This window comes from Manacus vitellinus, unplaced genomic scaffold, assembly GCF_001715985.3.
Source record: "Manacus vitellinus isolate BGI_N305 unplaced genomic scaffold, ASM171598v3 scaffold_6_pilon, whole genome shotgun sequence".
NCBI lineage: Eukaryota > Metazoa > Chordata > Aves > Passeriformes > Pipridae > Manacus > Manacus vitellinus.
The window spans coordinates 20,159,315-20,172,134 of NW_021940750.1; the positions used below are offsets into that span (position 1 = coordinate 20,159,315).

Consider the following 12,820-nt stretch of genomic DNA (forward strand, 5'->3'; position numbering starts at 1 on the left):
GGTGGTGGTGGTAGATGACCCATGATTTGGAACCATATAAAAAAGTAGACAGCACAATGGCTCTGTAAACACTGATCTTGGTACTTTTCTTCAAGTGTTTATTACGCCAAACTCTTTTATGGAGTTTTCCGAAGGCACTATATGCCTTTGCTAACCTGTTGTCTATCTCCCTGTTGATCTTACCATCCAAGGAGATGAGGCTACCAAGGTAATTAAACTGCTGGACTGATTTGAGCTCTGATTGGCCAATGGTGTTATGGGGATGATGGAAGACTTCTTGACGTGCAGGTTGATAGAGAACTTCTGTCTTCTTTAGGCTGACTTCCAGCCCAAAGAGCTCAGCAGCATCTGCAAAGCAGGATGTTAAACACTGCAGAGCTGCTTCTGTGTGGGCCACAAGGGCAGCGTCATCAGCATAAAGCAGCTCCCGGATAAGATGATTTACAGTGAGGTAAATTCATTGAGTCCACCTGCTTTGTCTGAACTTAATTAATTAATTAATACTTTAAGATTGGGAGTGGAGTGGTGTGTGCATGTCAGAGTTAAACAGGTAATCTTCCCCAAAACTTCCTTATGAGAGCAAAATGATACCAGATCTCTGTTTTAGTCTTGCTGTTAAAATATTTTGGCAGGCTCTGACTGTATTTGCAGGTGTGGAAATACATGCACCACAAGGAGATGAGTTGGATGCTTTTGCTCACATCTTTGTTTCTGAATAAAATGAAGTCAAAACCACCTTCTACTCAGTAAAGCTCACCCCTGTGTTTGCACTAATTGAAGGTAGAAAGGGTATGTGATTTTGTTTAGATCACTTGGCAGAGATATGCTCAGTTGCCTTCATTGCTTCTCCACTGACCTGATGAGCCACAGTAGGAAGAAGACACTGAAGTTTGCAGCCAGCTGGCTGTTGTTTATCTTCTTGATTTAGCCTTTCTGCTAGTGAATTTCAAAGCTGCCATGTGTAAAGAGAAGAAAAAAAAATAAAATGTTTACCTGCCAAGTATTGCTCAAATTACAGAGACTGACAGTATTTTGTAACTGGCATGGTGCCAAGGATGGTGGGCCTGACAAAAATTGGCTCCAGTAAAGTGTAAATATTTCATTTAATTTGCTGAGACTGGCAAATTTAGTGCTTCTGAAAGTAAGAGGTTGATAATGCCAGCTAAATCCAGGAATGGTAGAGATAGGTTAGGTCTTGCCTGCAGAGGTTTTTCAGTGCTCTATAATTTCTCACCCTGCCCTTCCCCTGCTAGACTGTCACAAGGCTGTTTTGATGCACCTCATTTCTAACCTAGCACGTTAGACATGAACATTCATGACCTTGTCTGTATATGGAGACCTAAGATGTAAAATGCACTAAATTCCTGATCTGCATTGCCTTGGTTATAAGAAAATACTTCTGTTCCAAAACCCAGGGTTTTCAATGGCAGGAAAGCAGCAAGTAATTTTCAGAAGCCAGGGAGCAGGAAATAAATTATACAGCAACATATACCAGAAAGAAGGAAGCCCATGAACTTTGATAGTACTCGTAGAATAAAGTGAAGGAGCAAGAAGGCAGTGGGCTTTCCTTGTATAGCCATAGTGCATGCACATCTGGAATAATAAAGTGGAAAAACTTCACAGAAAAGCAATATGCAATCAAGACCAGAAGGGACTGAGCTGAGGAAAGAGAAAGGAGTTAAATGTGCCAAGGCTGACTGAGCTCAAAGGAGGCATAGCTCTGGTAGTGAAGGTTTAGTCCTGAAATAAGAGGAAGGTCACACAATGAAACAGAGAAAATAAAAGTTTTATTGGGAATCTCAGGGAAAATTCTTGACACTGAATGTGTACCTGCCTATGGAGTTGTGCAGCTGAGTGTGACACACGGACTCCTGCAGCCACTGAAATATATGCTAATCCTGCACCACAAGGAGATGAGTTGGATGCTTTTGCTCACATCTTTGTTTCTGAATAAAATTCTTGTAACAATATCAATTCTCAGAGCTGAAAGGGGGAATTGTAGAATAGCAGAGGGGGACTCCTGACATTTGCTAGATATTATGCATATTAAAATGTGCTAGGACGCTTGAATTGTGCCTCTGGTAGCTATTACAGTTAAACTGTGAATGGATCTGGAAATTACAGTTAAATCCACAAAACTTCTCATGTTCTTTGCCTAAACCAACTCAGTCCCAAAGCTTTTTACATGGACCTTGTACATCTTCTGTTGTCTCATGGCACAAAGATACTGATGGTAAGAGCCCGTGGTGTAGGTAGAAATAACTTGAGCTGCTGGGAAAGTGGGGAGCTGAAAAACTAAGGCTGAAACTGTTTCAAGATGCCTTATCACTAGGAAGGGAAAGTTTAATTGATGGTCTGAGACAGAAACTCTCCTACATCTCTGCAACTCTTCTGCCGTGGGAGACTGTACTTGTCACTTTGAACTGGATTTGAACCCAGAATGCAGTTCCACAAGTTTATAGTGCCAATGCAGCCTTAAAAGGCTGCTCATTAACTTTAAAAACTTTTCCTTGGCTTCTCTTGCAGAGCACAAAAGCAGATTGTGGGTCAGATGCTGGCATCCTCATTTTATACAGGCCAACTGCCTCCTGCCCCTTCCCTGTTTCTAAGGACCTGCACCATGGCAAGTTCTGGACAGCTCCCTCCCTGTGCCTCAGATCTCCAAAGTCCCAGACTGAGCTCTTTTAGGAATATTCAAAATGCTTTGTTTGCCCCTGTTGTTTTGGGAAGCTATTTTCTTTACCTTTGTTACATAGCTCCTGCTATGTTACAGACTCCTGCTGACTAAACTGCACCAAAGTCACTCTTCCATAGACACTCCTGATAACAGTAGAGGCCAGGAGCAAACCATTCTCAAAGACTTGTTGCACTGTTTTTCAATTTTTAATTTATTGCTTTGGAAGCTGAGGGGAGGGAAAGAGGGAGAAAGACAAAGAAAGGCCTGGAGGCAAGTGGCCCTGTGAGAGGCCTAACAGTCCTGCATCCCAGCCAGGCCCCCAGCATCCTGGGCTTTATCCCACTCTGTTTATCATTGCTCCATAGCCAAGCCCCAATCTAGGGCCTATTGTTAGGGATGGAAGAAGCATGTGGTGTGCCAAAGAAAATGTTCTGTGTTTTTCTGAGTGCCTGAGCATAAGTCAGCAGGATCCTGGGAGCTACCACACTAGACAGAATCATTAGTTACTATGCCAACTACTTTCTAGCAGCTGGTGCTCACAGAGGATTTGTACTGAAAGCTTTCTAGACTGGTGGTGCCACCTGAATGCCCTGTGGGAAAGAAACTGCTGCCCCAGATTGTCTGACATTCCATGGCAAGGTGGGAGCAGTGATTTATAAATGCACTGGGTTCCCTTATTGTCAGCAATGGCCCTTGTTCATCCTAAGCTCCAGCCTTTACAGGAAAAGATGCAGAATACTTTCATTGTCAGCTTGTTTCCTTGTTTAAAAGGAAGATAATTCTTTTCTGAGTTTGCTAGACCTGCAGCTATACTGATTCCTGCTGTGATCCTATCAGTTCACAGAAACTAAGCAGGTTTAAGCATAGAGGAATATTCTTCAAGAATGCTGAAGCTTCATTTACACAAGTAATTTAAAGCCTAGTTTGCACTGCCTTTCAATGGAGTATAGGCACTTTTCAAATACTTTAAAAGTGCCTGCTTAGTGAGTGCTATATGGGGAACACCAGTGTACTTCACTAATTGGTATTTTTGCCTGCCACACAGGAGCTGGTATCAAACAAGTGCCCAACTGTGCCATTGGAAGAAGGCTTCAGTCGAAATATAAATGGAAGGCCAATTTGTAGTATTTATGAGACTTAAAAATCCTTAATTTTTGAGGGGACCATTGGAAGCTTTAAACCCAACTTGTATGTAAATTGTGCATTAAAAGTTATATTCTAAATCCTTCTATTCTTGCACTGCTGTCCCCTCTCCTGATTATTTTCTCATAGTTTCACATATTTTTCTTTGTGCTGTTCTCTACTGTTGTCTTTTAATATCTGGTATTACTCATCCCAGCAGTGCTTGTGTTATAGTAAACCCTGCTTTGTCAGATGTTTGAATAAGTTCCTTAGCAGTGATGGGTGCTGGAAGTATGGGTTATCATTGCTAGTTACCAGTGTCATTCTTTGAGTACAGACTTGCTGTATGTCCTATAGTTCTTTGCAACTATGAGATTTTCAGTAGCTGGTATTCTGGGCTTTAGTCTTGTCTACAACTTCAGTCCTTGGAATTCCCTTCAAATCTTTTTGAATTGGAAACAGAAGCTAGCTCTCTCCTTTCTTGTAAGAGCTGATAACCACATCCCTTCTGTATGGAGACTGGATTTCATAGAGTTTTTTTCTGTAGTCAATGAATAAATCTATTAGTATTTTGTTAGTATATAGTATTTTAGTGCACTGGCATTAGTTCCTAGTATGGGTGTAGGTAGTTGATTGCATAAGGGTTGCTTGCATTAGAATAGAACTAATGAATTGGAAAAGGGAACTAGAACAGAAAGGTAATTTGGAACCAGAAAATCTAGAAATGAATGTATGGCATTCTAACACTTGTAGACTGGGTTCCAGTCATAACTGCATGGAGATGTGTTGACATATTCACGAAAATGGTTTCAGAAGCAAACCTGTATCTTTTGTGATGCAGAAAACTGCAGCAGGGAGGTTTTGCTGTCAGTGAAAAGGAAGAGGGAATGCTGGCCCAGCCTTTCTGAAAACTACTGTTGAAAGAAAGGAACACAGTGGGTTTCTTGCCAAAAACACTGAGTAGCCTGAAGAGCTGCTGGAAGGACAGAATCTTGCTTACAAAGGATGGGCCATAATGCCAAAAGCTGTGATTTCCTGTACACGGTGAAGGCCTGAATCCTGGCCAGGTCTCTAAACTAAGCAACTCAAAAATAATCCTGAGCAAGCTGTCAGAAGATTGCTCACAACCAGCCTGGCTGACAGAATGAAACCAAATCTTTTCTGGTGCCACAGGCAGGAATTTCTATTTCCCATTTGCGTGTGTGTGTGCGTCTCTGTCTAGCTCTGTTGTCTGTACATGTGAAGAACTGAATAATCAGTCAATCATTAGTTCAAGCAATAATCCTGAATTATTGACTCTACAATCCTTATTTCCACTGGGAGCGTGGAGAGGTTTTTTGGCTATTTTTGGCTTTACCTAAAACAGTGTGAATTGTGAAAAAGCTTATAATTCAGTTTGAGGTATTTATATACTCTCCCTAACATGTGCACTCTTTAGTATCTATTAAAATGTGAGGTCCTCTACAGCTTTTTTCCAGCCTTCATTATGGTGCTGAGCCAACTGGCAGAAGAGCCAACTTCTCCTTAGGGGTGCAAAGGTGTCATGCTTCCATAAATCATCCGACAGGCAGAGACAGAGAATAGGAGATGCTCCATCGTGCGTTGTGTGAACATGGGAGATAGATTGAGAGCTGGAGTGTTTCTCTGGCAGCAGTGTATTGAGTCTCAGATCCTAAGCCCCACTCACTGCCAGGGCAAACATTTGACTTAGATGTAATATCAGCATTTGATAACGTGTTATGTGAGGACTTCCTAAAACTGCAGATGAAACATTTCTTTACAAAAGTGACCTTAAGACTGGCAAATGCACCGGCCTTCTATTGTCAAGTATTGAATGTTTATATTATAGAAGGTTGAAGTTATGTTTTGCAACATAATGCATAAATGCAACATAATGTGTTTATGTCAATTTCTGTCTATAAAGAAGCGAAACCCCTAGAAGCCAACAGAAGCATATTTAATCCAGAAGGATTCTGCTGGCCATGAGGGTAAAATCTATTTAGGCAAGCAACAGCATTTTCAATATGGTATCTAGAAAAAAAGTAAGTTCTCTTGTGTTTCATCATGTGGAGAGAAGGTATTGGAACTGCAGGGAGTTGTGTACAAGAATATGTGTACAAGAGTTGTGCTGCAAGAATATGTTAGCCAAAGTTATTGCAGTTTTATTTGGTCTTTTTAAAGGTAGTTCTTTGTGAAGATTTAATAACATAGTTTCAATGGTGCTTTCCTGGATAATTTAAGCTAAGCTTATCTGGGCAATATTATGTCTTAAAGAATTTATTTTGGGCTATGTAGATCATATATTGGTTAAAACAGAAAAAGTGGGTTAAAACAGGTTAGAAACCAAATGAAAACATTGAGATTCATTGAACAAAGGACAAAGGTTGGAGAAAGGCAGGAATGTTGGTGCATTTTTAAAAATCAGTCTTCAGGTTTTTGTAATTGCATAACAGTTCATCCTTTGCCAGATATCTCAAAACAAAAGAACTGAGGATCAGAGAAATGTTAATAAAGTTTTGCCATTTAAGTAGTGGCCCTCACATTGCAATCACTGTATGTCGTACATGTGGCACAAAGCCAGTTTGGCTATCAGCAGGTCTGAGTCTGATTTTAGTGGAGTTTCATTTACATCAGCTTTGCCTCCTTTATTTTGTCTTGACTTTTACATTTCAGAGATAATCACTCAGTCTTTAGCTTCCCAAGTATTCTTTTGGATCAGAGGATGAATTTTATGTATTGCAAGTTCTGAGCTGGAGGTAGATATGAGAGCAGTTGGAATAGACATTACCTTCTAGAATTAATCATTTAATTTGAATGAATACCTTAAAGTGTGCTTGACTGAATTCTCTAACTTCTTTCTTAGACCTGAAACAGATTTAGTTTCAGAACCCTGATGCATAAACAACACTGGCTGCATTTTTGCAGAGCAGATGACTACCTGGTTCAATGTCCTGCTCAGACAGACCCATGGAAGATTCTGTGGGAAGAGCACTGGGTGATGCTACAGAATGGTCATACTTCTCCAGTATTCTCTGGGACTTGATAATCAGTGATTTTCTAGCCAGGAGATGATATCTTTGTATATAAATAGTGTTAGTGGCTCTTGCTTCTGTGAGTTGTCTAATCATTTTTGAAACCCTTTAAATTTTTGGCATCCTTAACTTCCCGTAGTAAGAAGGCATCCATAGTTTAATTATGTGTTATGAGAAAAACTACCTCCTTTTGTTTGTTTTAACCTGCCCACCTGATGACTTCATTCAGTTTTTCCTATGTTTTGTAGTATGAGAGGTGAGTGATTGTTCCCTCTTCTCCTTCTCCCTGAAGCTTGTGATTTCATAGATGTATTTCCTATTTTTTCAGTTGTCATTTTTCCAAGCTGAAGAATCCCTATTTATTTAGTCATTCCTCAATATATAAGTTGTTCCTTACCTTTGATCATCTCTATAGCATTTCTGTGTACTTTTTCCAGTTCTACTGTGTGCTTTTTGAGAAGGGAGGAGGGACAGGAGTTAGAACCGTCTTCAATGTGCAAGAGATGTATGCAATTTTGGTTTATATGGTAGCATAGTAGTGTTAGTGTTTTTGTTCTCTATGCCTTTCCTTGTAAATCCTTACACTGAATTTGCTTTTTAAGAGGATTTAAGTGATGTTTTCGTAGGAAAAAATCTATTAGAGCTATAGTTATAAGGTTTCCTTTCTGAATAAAATAAGTAGTTGTAGTGGGTTGACCCTGGCTGGATGCCAGGTACCCACCAAAGCCACTCTTTCACTTCCCTCTGCAACTTGACAGGGAAGAGAAAACATACCGAAGGTTTCATGAGTTAAGAAACAGGAGAGATCACTCACCGATTACTGTCATGGGCAAAACAGACTTGAAGTGGGGGTATTAATTAAATTTATTACTCACAGAATCAGAGCAGGATAGTGAGAAGTAAAAGAAATCTTAAAAACACCTTCCCCCCACCCCTCTCTCCTTCCAAGTTCTACCTCCCCTCCTCCAGCAGTGCAGGGAGACAGGGAATGAGGGTTATGGGCAGTTGTTGTTTCTGCCACTGCTCAGAGAGAGGAGTCCTTCCCCTGCTCCTGTGGGGTCCCTCCCAGGGAGACAGTCCTTCACGAACTTCTCCAATATGAGTCCATCCCACAGGCAACAGTTCTTCAGAAACCGCTGCAACGTGGGTCACTTTTCCATGGGGTGCAGTCCTTCAGGCACAGGCTGCTCCAGTGTGGATTCCCCCACAGGGCCCCAAGTCGCACCAGGAAAACCTCCTCAAACGTGGGCTCCTTTCTCCATGGGTCAGCAGGTCCCTACCAGGCCCCTGTTCCAGCATGGGTCTTCTCCATGGGCTGCAGGGCAATCTCTGCACCTCCATGATCCTCCATGGGCTGCAGGGGCACAGCTGCTTCACCATGGTCTGCACCACAGGCTACAGGGGAACCTCAGCTCTGGTGCCTGGAGCACCTCCTCCCCCTCCTTCTCCACTGACCTTGGTGTCTGCATTGTTGTTCACATGTTCTCACTCCACTCTTCTCTGGCTGCAATTTTCATCTGCACAATAACTTTTTTCTCCTTCTTAAATATGTTACTATCATTCCTGACTGGCTCAGCCTTAGCCAGCAGTGGGTCCATCCTGGAGCTGACTGGCATTAGCTCTGCAGGACATGGGGGAAGCTTCCAGCAGCTTCTCACAGAAGCCTCCCATCTAGCCCCCTGCTACCAAAACCTAGCCACAGAAACCCAATATACTAGTTCAAAGTCTGTCACTGTGTAAAACTAGGATTGTGTTTCCCTGGGTACATGACTTCGTAGTTACTGAAATGAATGCCATCTGCCTATTTAATCTGATTATTCAGTAATGTGATGGTTTTTTCACACTTCTCGGTGGCTTTCAGTTTTTTACCAGCAGATTTTTTTTTATTATTTCACTCTTTTTTCCCCCAGATCACTTAGAAATCTTTGAAAAGTAGAGATCATTGCACAGGTTCTTGTTGGAACCTCCGTGGTAATTGTGGAAACTGTCCATTTATTCTAGCTCTGGTTTAATGTGTTTTAACTAGTTACAAAATCCAGAAGAGTTACCCCTTAATCCTGTGTTGGCTTACTTTACTTAGGAGTGTTGTAACTGAATTTAACCTAATTTTCTCAACTGAGAAAAGCTGGTGTGAAAAAGTTATTCTAGGCAAATAGACAAATACAGTTGTTGTTTAGTCCAAAACAGAGGTATTGAAGATCATAATCTCTCATAAGTTCTGATGAGGAATTAATCAGGTCATTTACTGAGCACTAACATGACTTCGATGGGGCTCCTGAATGCTCTTCAGCTTTGTATCTGGTGTAATGTTTGTTTCAAAGACTGATCTGCAGTAATCCCCAGCCATCTCCCAAAGACTGCATCCCAGTCTGAGCACAGTCCTTTGTGCGTTTCACCTGTCAGCGTGACCTGGCTTTACTGGAAGGATAACAGAGTGTCCAGCTGCTTCACATAAGGGTAAAGTCCAATGAGCTTTAACATCAGGGTGGATGGTGGAGTCTGTATCTATGCAGTGGAAGGAGCAGATATGACCCTTGGGATGAGTCCAGGTGACAGCAACCTGCTGATAACCCAGCAGGTGAGCTTGTGGGATTGGGGAGGAGAGAGCTGGGGATCATTTCAAAGATTCTTTGTTCCTTGTCCTGTCCTCCTTTAAAGTTGTGCATTTTGTGGCATCCTGTGCCTAGTAGGCAACAGTGTTGGGGCGCCAGCACCACACACACATCCCATGGATCCAGAGCTGAGCAACTGCAGGTAGAATCACAGTAGGAGAGAGAGGATCATGACTTCGTTACTGGGGCAGAAGAGAGGGAGGCGGGTTCAGAAGAGGGAAGCAGCTCTTCCAAGGTTAACCACAAAGCCAGCTTCAGACCTTGGGTTTCAAGTCCTTGGTACTGTCAGCAACATTACAGTTGTCAGTTTTCCAAGTACTGGTGAAAGGAAAAGAACTGAAAGACTGAGAATCTTCTAGCAAAAGGTAGCAGGGAGCAAGAGTCACTTATCCAGTGCTGCACTGGGGTACAGTGCAAGCAAAGGAATGAAGAAACATAGGTGGGATCCCTTGAACAGGTAAGTCTAGAGAAAGCTACCTACAGCTCATGGCCCGTAAGAGCAAAAGTAGTAGTGGTGCTCTAAGGAGGGGGGAGGTCCAGAGGGTGGAAGGGGAAGATGCTGCTGAACTCCTTTTCTCCTGAATTATCATACTCTTCTGTTGCTGAGGAGCTGAGTATGGAGAGTGACCCTTTAGTGTTTGGAGTCCTTGTCCTCAGTTTACTTTGAAAGGTTATTTTTGAGGAAGAGTAAATAGGGCTGGCAGTTGTCTCTGGTCTTGTTTGAAACATTCTTCTGAATATTTTAAGGGTTTGCAGTGATGAAAAAATTTGTGGAAGAAGGAGCAACAGATTCAAGGGAAACTGTGACATGTTCACAGAATGTAGGTTGTAAGTTTTAATAGGATCCTGAAGCAAAGAGATTGCAGTTAACTTCCTTGCCAAAACCATGACCTACACTCCAAATTGTGGCATAAAAGACACCAATTATCTTTTACATCCTAGTTATTTATGATGAGGATCGGAAATATAAGTGAAGTCTGCCCTGAGAATCCAAAGGAAATACTTGGAAGGAGTGGCTGAGAGATGAATGACAGAGATAACAGAAATTTGGGAAGCTCAGGCATTGAGGATTGAGGGTTTTATTAGCCAGAGTGTCAGGATTCAGTAGGTCATATGGCATCCTGTCTTGTGAGCACAGAATGTGTGAGTTGCTGGGCCATTGTAGCCTCTACAGGACACCTTGTGGTCCTGTCAGTCGGCCACCTGCTCTCTGCAAAGCCCCTCGGCCTTGTGTGTTGCTGCTGCCTTCTCACCAAGGCTTACAAACTTCAAAGCAAGCCAGTGAGCTCCTTTTGGTATTTATCATGTTGCAGGCCACAGCTGAACTCCCACCGTGTAAGCCTGGGTTGTAAGAGCTCCTGTCTCTTTGCAGGAGACCTTTTGTCCTCCAGGAAAGGCTTGCATTAGTCTGATGATGAAAGAAATGAACCTATCTTAACTCATCCCACGTCTTTTGAATTGTAACTGTATGGAGTCAGTATGTGTCCTAGTTGCAACCTCACTCAGCCAGTCATTTATCCTCTGTGGATATTGTACTGTGTGTCTTTCTTCTATTCCACTCTCACTGCAGCATGTGTGTGCTTAGTGTAAGCCTTGTGTTAGTATATTAAAATATCTACAAATCCAAATAAATAATGGTCTCATTAGTGATGGGAATCCTTAGCTCTTTTCCTGCTGCAACTCTGCCTCTCATCAATGCTAATCAGCCACAGAAATGCTCCAGTTTAGAGTTCTTACTCTCTTTTTCTTGGTTCTCTTCAAGAGAATGTCCTGTAAAATAGTCCCAGACTGGAATTCATTAAAGTGTTTAGCAAGACTGCACTTGGCACATGGCACCTCTAGCAGGTGTTGTGCTTGCTAAAGCCACTTACTGCAAATTCATAGCTGGCTAAGTATTAAGGGATTTTTTGAAGCAGCAGTGCCTTATAGGCGGGAGTCCTTATATGGAGAGTGGTGAAAACATGATGGCTCTTCTTTTCTCAGGGCTCCAGAGAACCATCATTTTGCCTGTGATGGAGAGATGGAGAACAGTGTCTACAACAGGGTGACAGAGAGTCCACTGGCACATCCCAACTATCAGCTTCATTTTGCTGTGCAGCAACTTCAGCAGCAGAAACTTCAATCACGACAATTGTTAGAGCAAAACCAAGCACGGCAACAGGTAACTAAGAAAAAATCCTGCCTGGGATGTAGCAGTGCTGACTGAGTCTTAGATATGCAGAACAAACCCAGAGACAGTACATGTGGCACAACTTTCGTGAAGAAAGTAGTTTTTAAAGTGTGTTTCAAAGAAATTAATATTACCTGCAGTGATTTTAATAGCATTTTGATGCTGTAGTTCCCAATAGCTTCTTCAATTGCATTAACATCTTAAGAGCTTGTATTAATGATGTTCTGGATGACACCTAGATGCCAGAGGTGGACCACTGTGTTTTGAACAGCATTTCCATCCTTCCTGTGGAATCTTCCAAGGTTACAGTGACTTCATTGATACACTTGTTACCTTACTTTGTTATTATGGAGAGAGAGATATATTCTCAGTGATGTCCAAAAGGCTTCCCTGCTAAAGTGAAGGAAGTCTTTGGGTGAACAAACCTTCACTCAAAAGAGTTTGGTCTCCCTTAGTAAGGAGCTGGTTTCTGGGCCGTCTGGTATGACTGGACTCCTGTGAACAGAGTTAACACATGGAGGTCCAAACACCCACCCTCCCTCCTGTGAAGCTGGTGAGTCATTAGTCATGGTCTTTGAGAAAGGTTATAGGCAAATTGCCCTCATCCTTTTCTGGGAGCATCTTGAAGGACAGGCCCTTCTGCTTTTGCCCCTTGCACTCCTTCTTTTAAGGCCCTTACTTAGCCATGCAGTTTCCACCTCAGCTTTCCTCACCTACAATCTTCTTGTTCCTCCTTCAAGCAGGAGGTCTTCCTTTCATCTTAATCCATGGGTGGGCACTTGTGGCTCCTCATGAGCTCAGGAAAGGGCTGTAAAATGACTTGTGCCTGTGAAGAGGCTGGAGCTGGCCATGGGACCTGGCTGAGCCCTCTTCTAATTGCTGACATTGAGCTGATGTTATTCTTGGCCAGGGCAGAACCATTACTCAGGAGTTTCTGTTAAAGTAATTCTTTGTTAAACCTCCTCTTACACCCACAACGTCCCCCTCCTTTCTCCCTCCCCTCTCCTTCAGAGCCAAGCAGTTTGGAGAGGCCATTGCCATGCTCAAGGGCTCAGGCTGCACTGAATTTGCCATTAATGAAAAAAGGTATTTGCTGAACTTGGGGGCTTTCAGACTTTCTGTCAGGAAAAACACATCTTGATAAAATGATTGTCTCTTGGACGCTTCCTCTCCCAGTTGACATTGTATGGAGCCAGCCAGCCAGCCC

At 42.4% G+C, this 12,820-nt stretch overlaps 1 protein-coding gene across 5 annotated transcripts in view; it reads left to right on the top strand.

Annotated features, from left to right (window-relative positions):
* Positions 1–12,820, top strand: part of TTLL5 (tubulin tyrosine ligase like 5) — a 136,842-nt gene that overhangs the window by 100,207 nt on the left and 23,815 nt on the right. For 3 of the 5 annotated variants that reach the window (XM_018082939.2, XM_018082941.2, XM_018082940.2), the window contains one exon: positions 11,427–11,604. The exons of 1 other annotated variant lie outside the window; for it this stretch is intronic. In XM_018082939.2, coding sequence (XP_017938428.2) covers positions 11,427–11,604 — 178 coding nt within the window. Of the gene's footprint in view, positions 1–11,426; positions 11,605–12,820 lie in introns of those variants that run through there. One more of the 5 variants, XM_018082943.2, reaches the window with a different exon arrangement.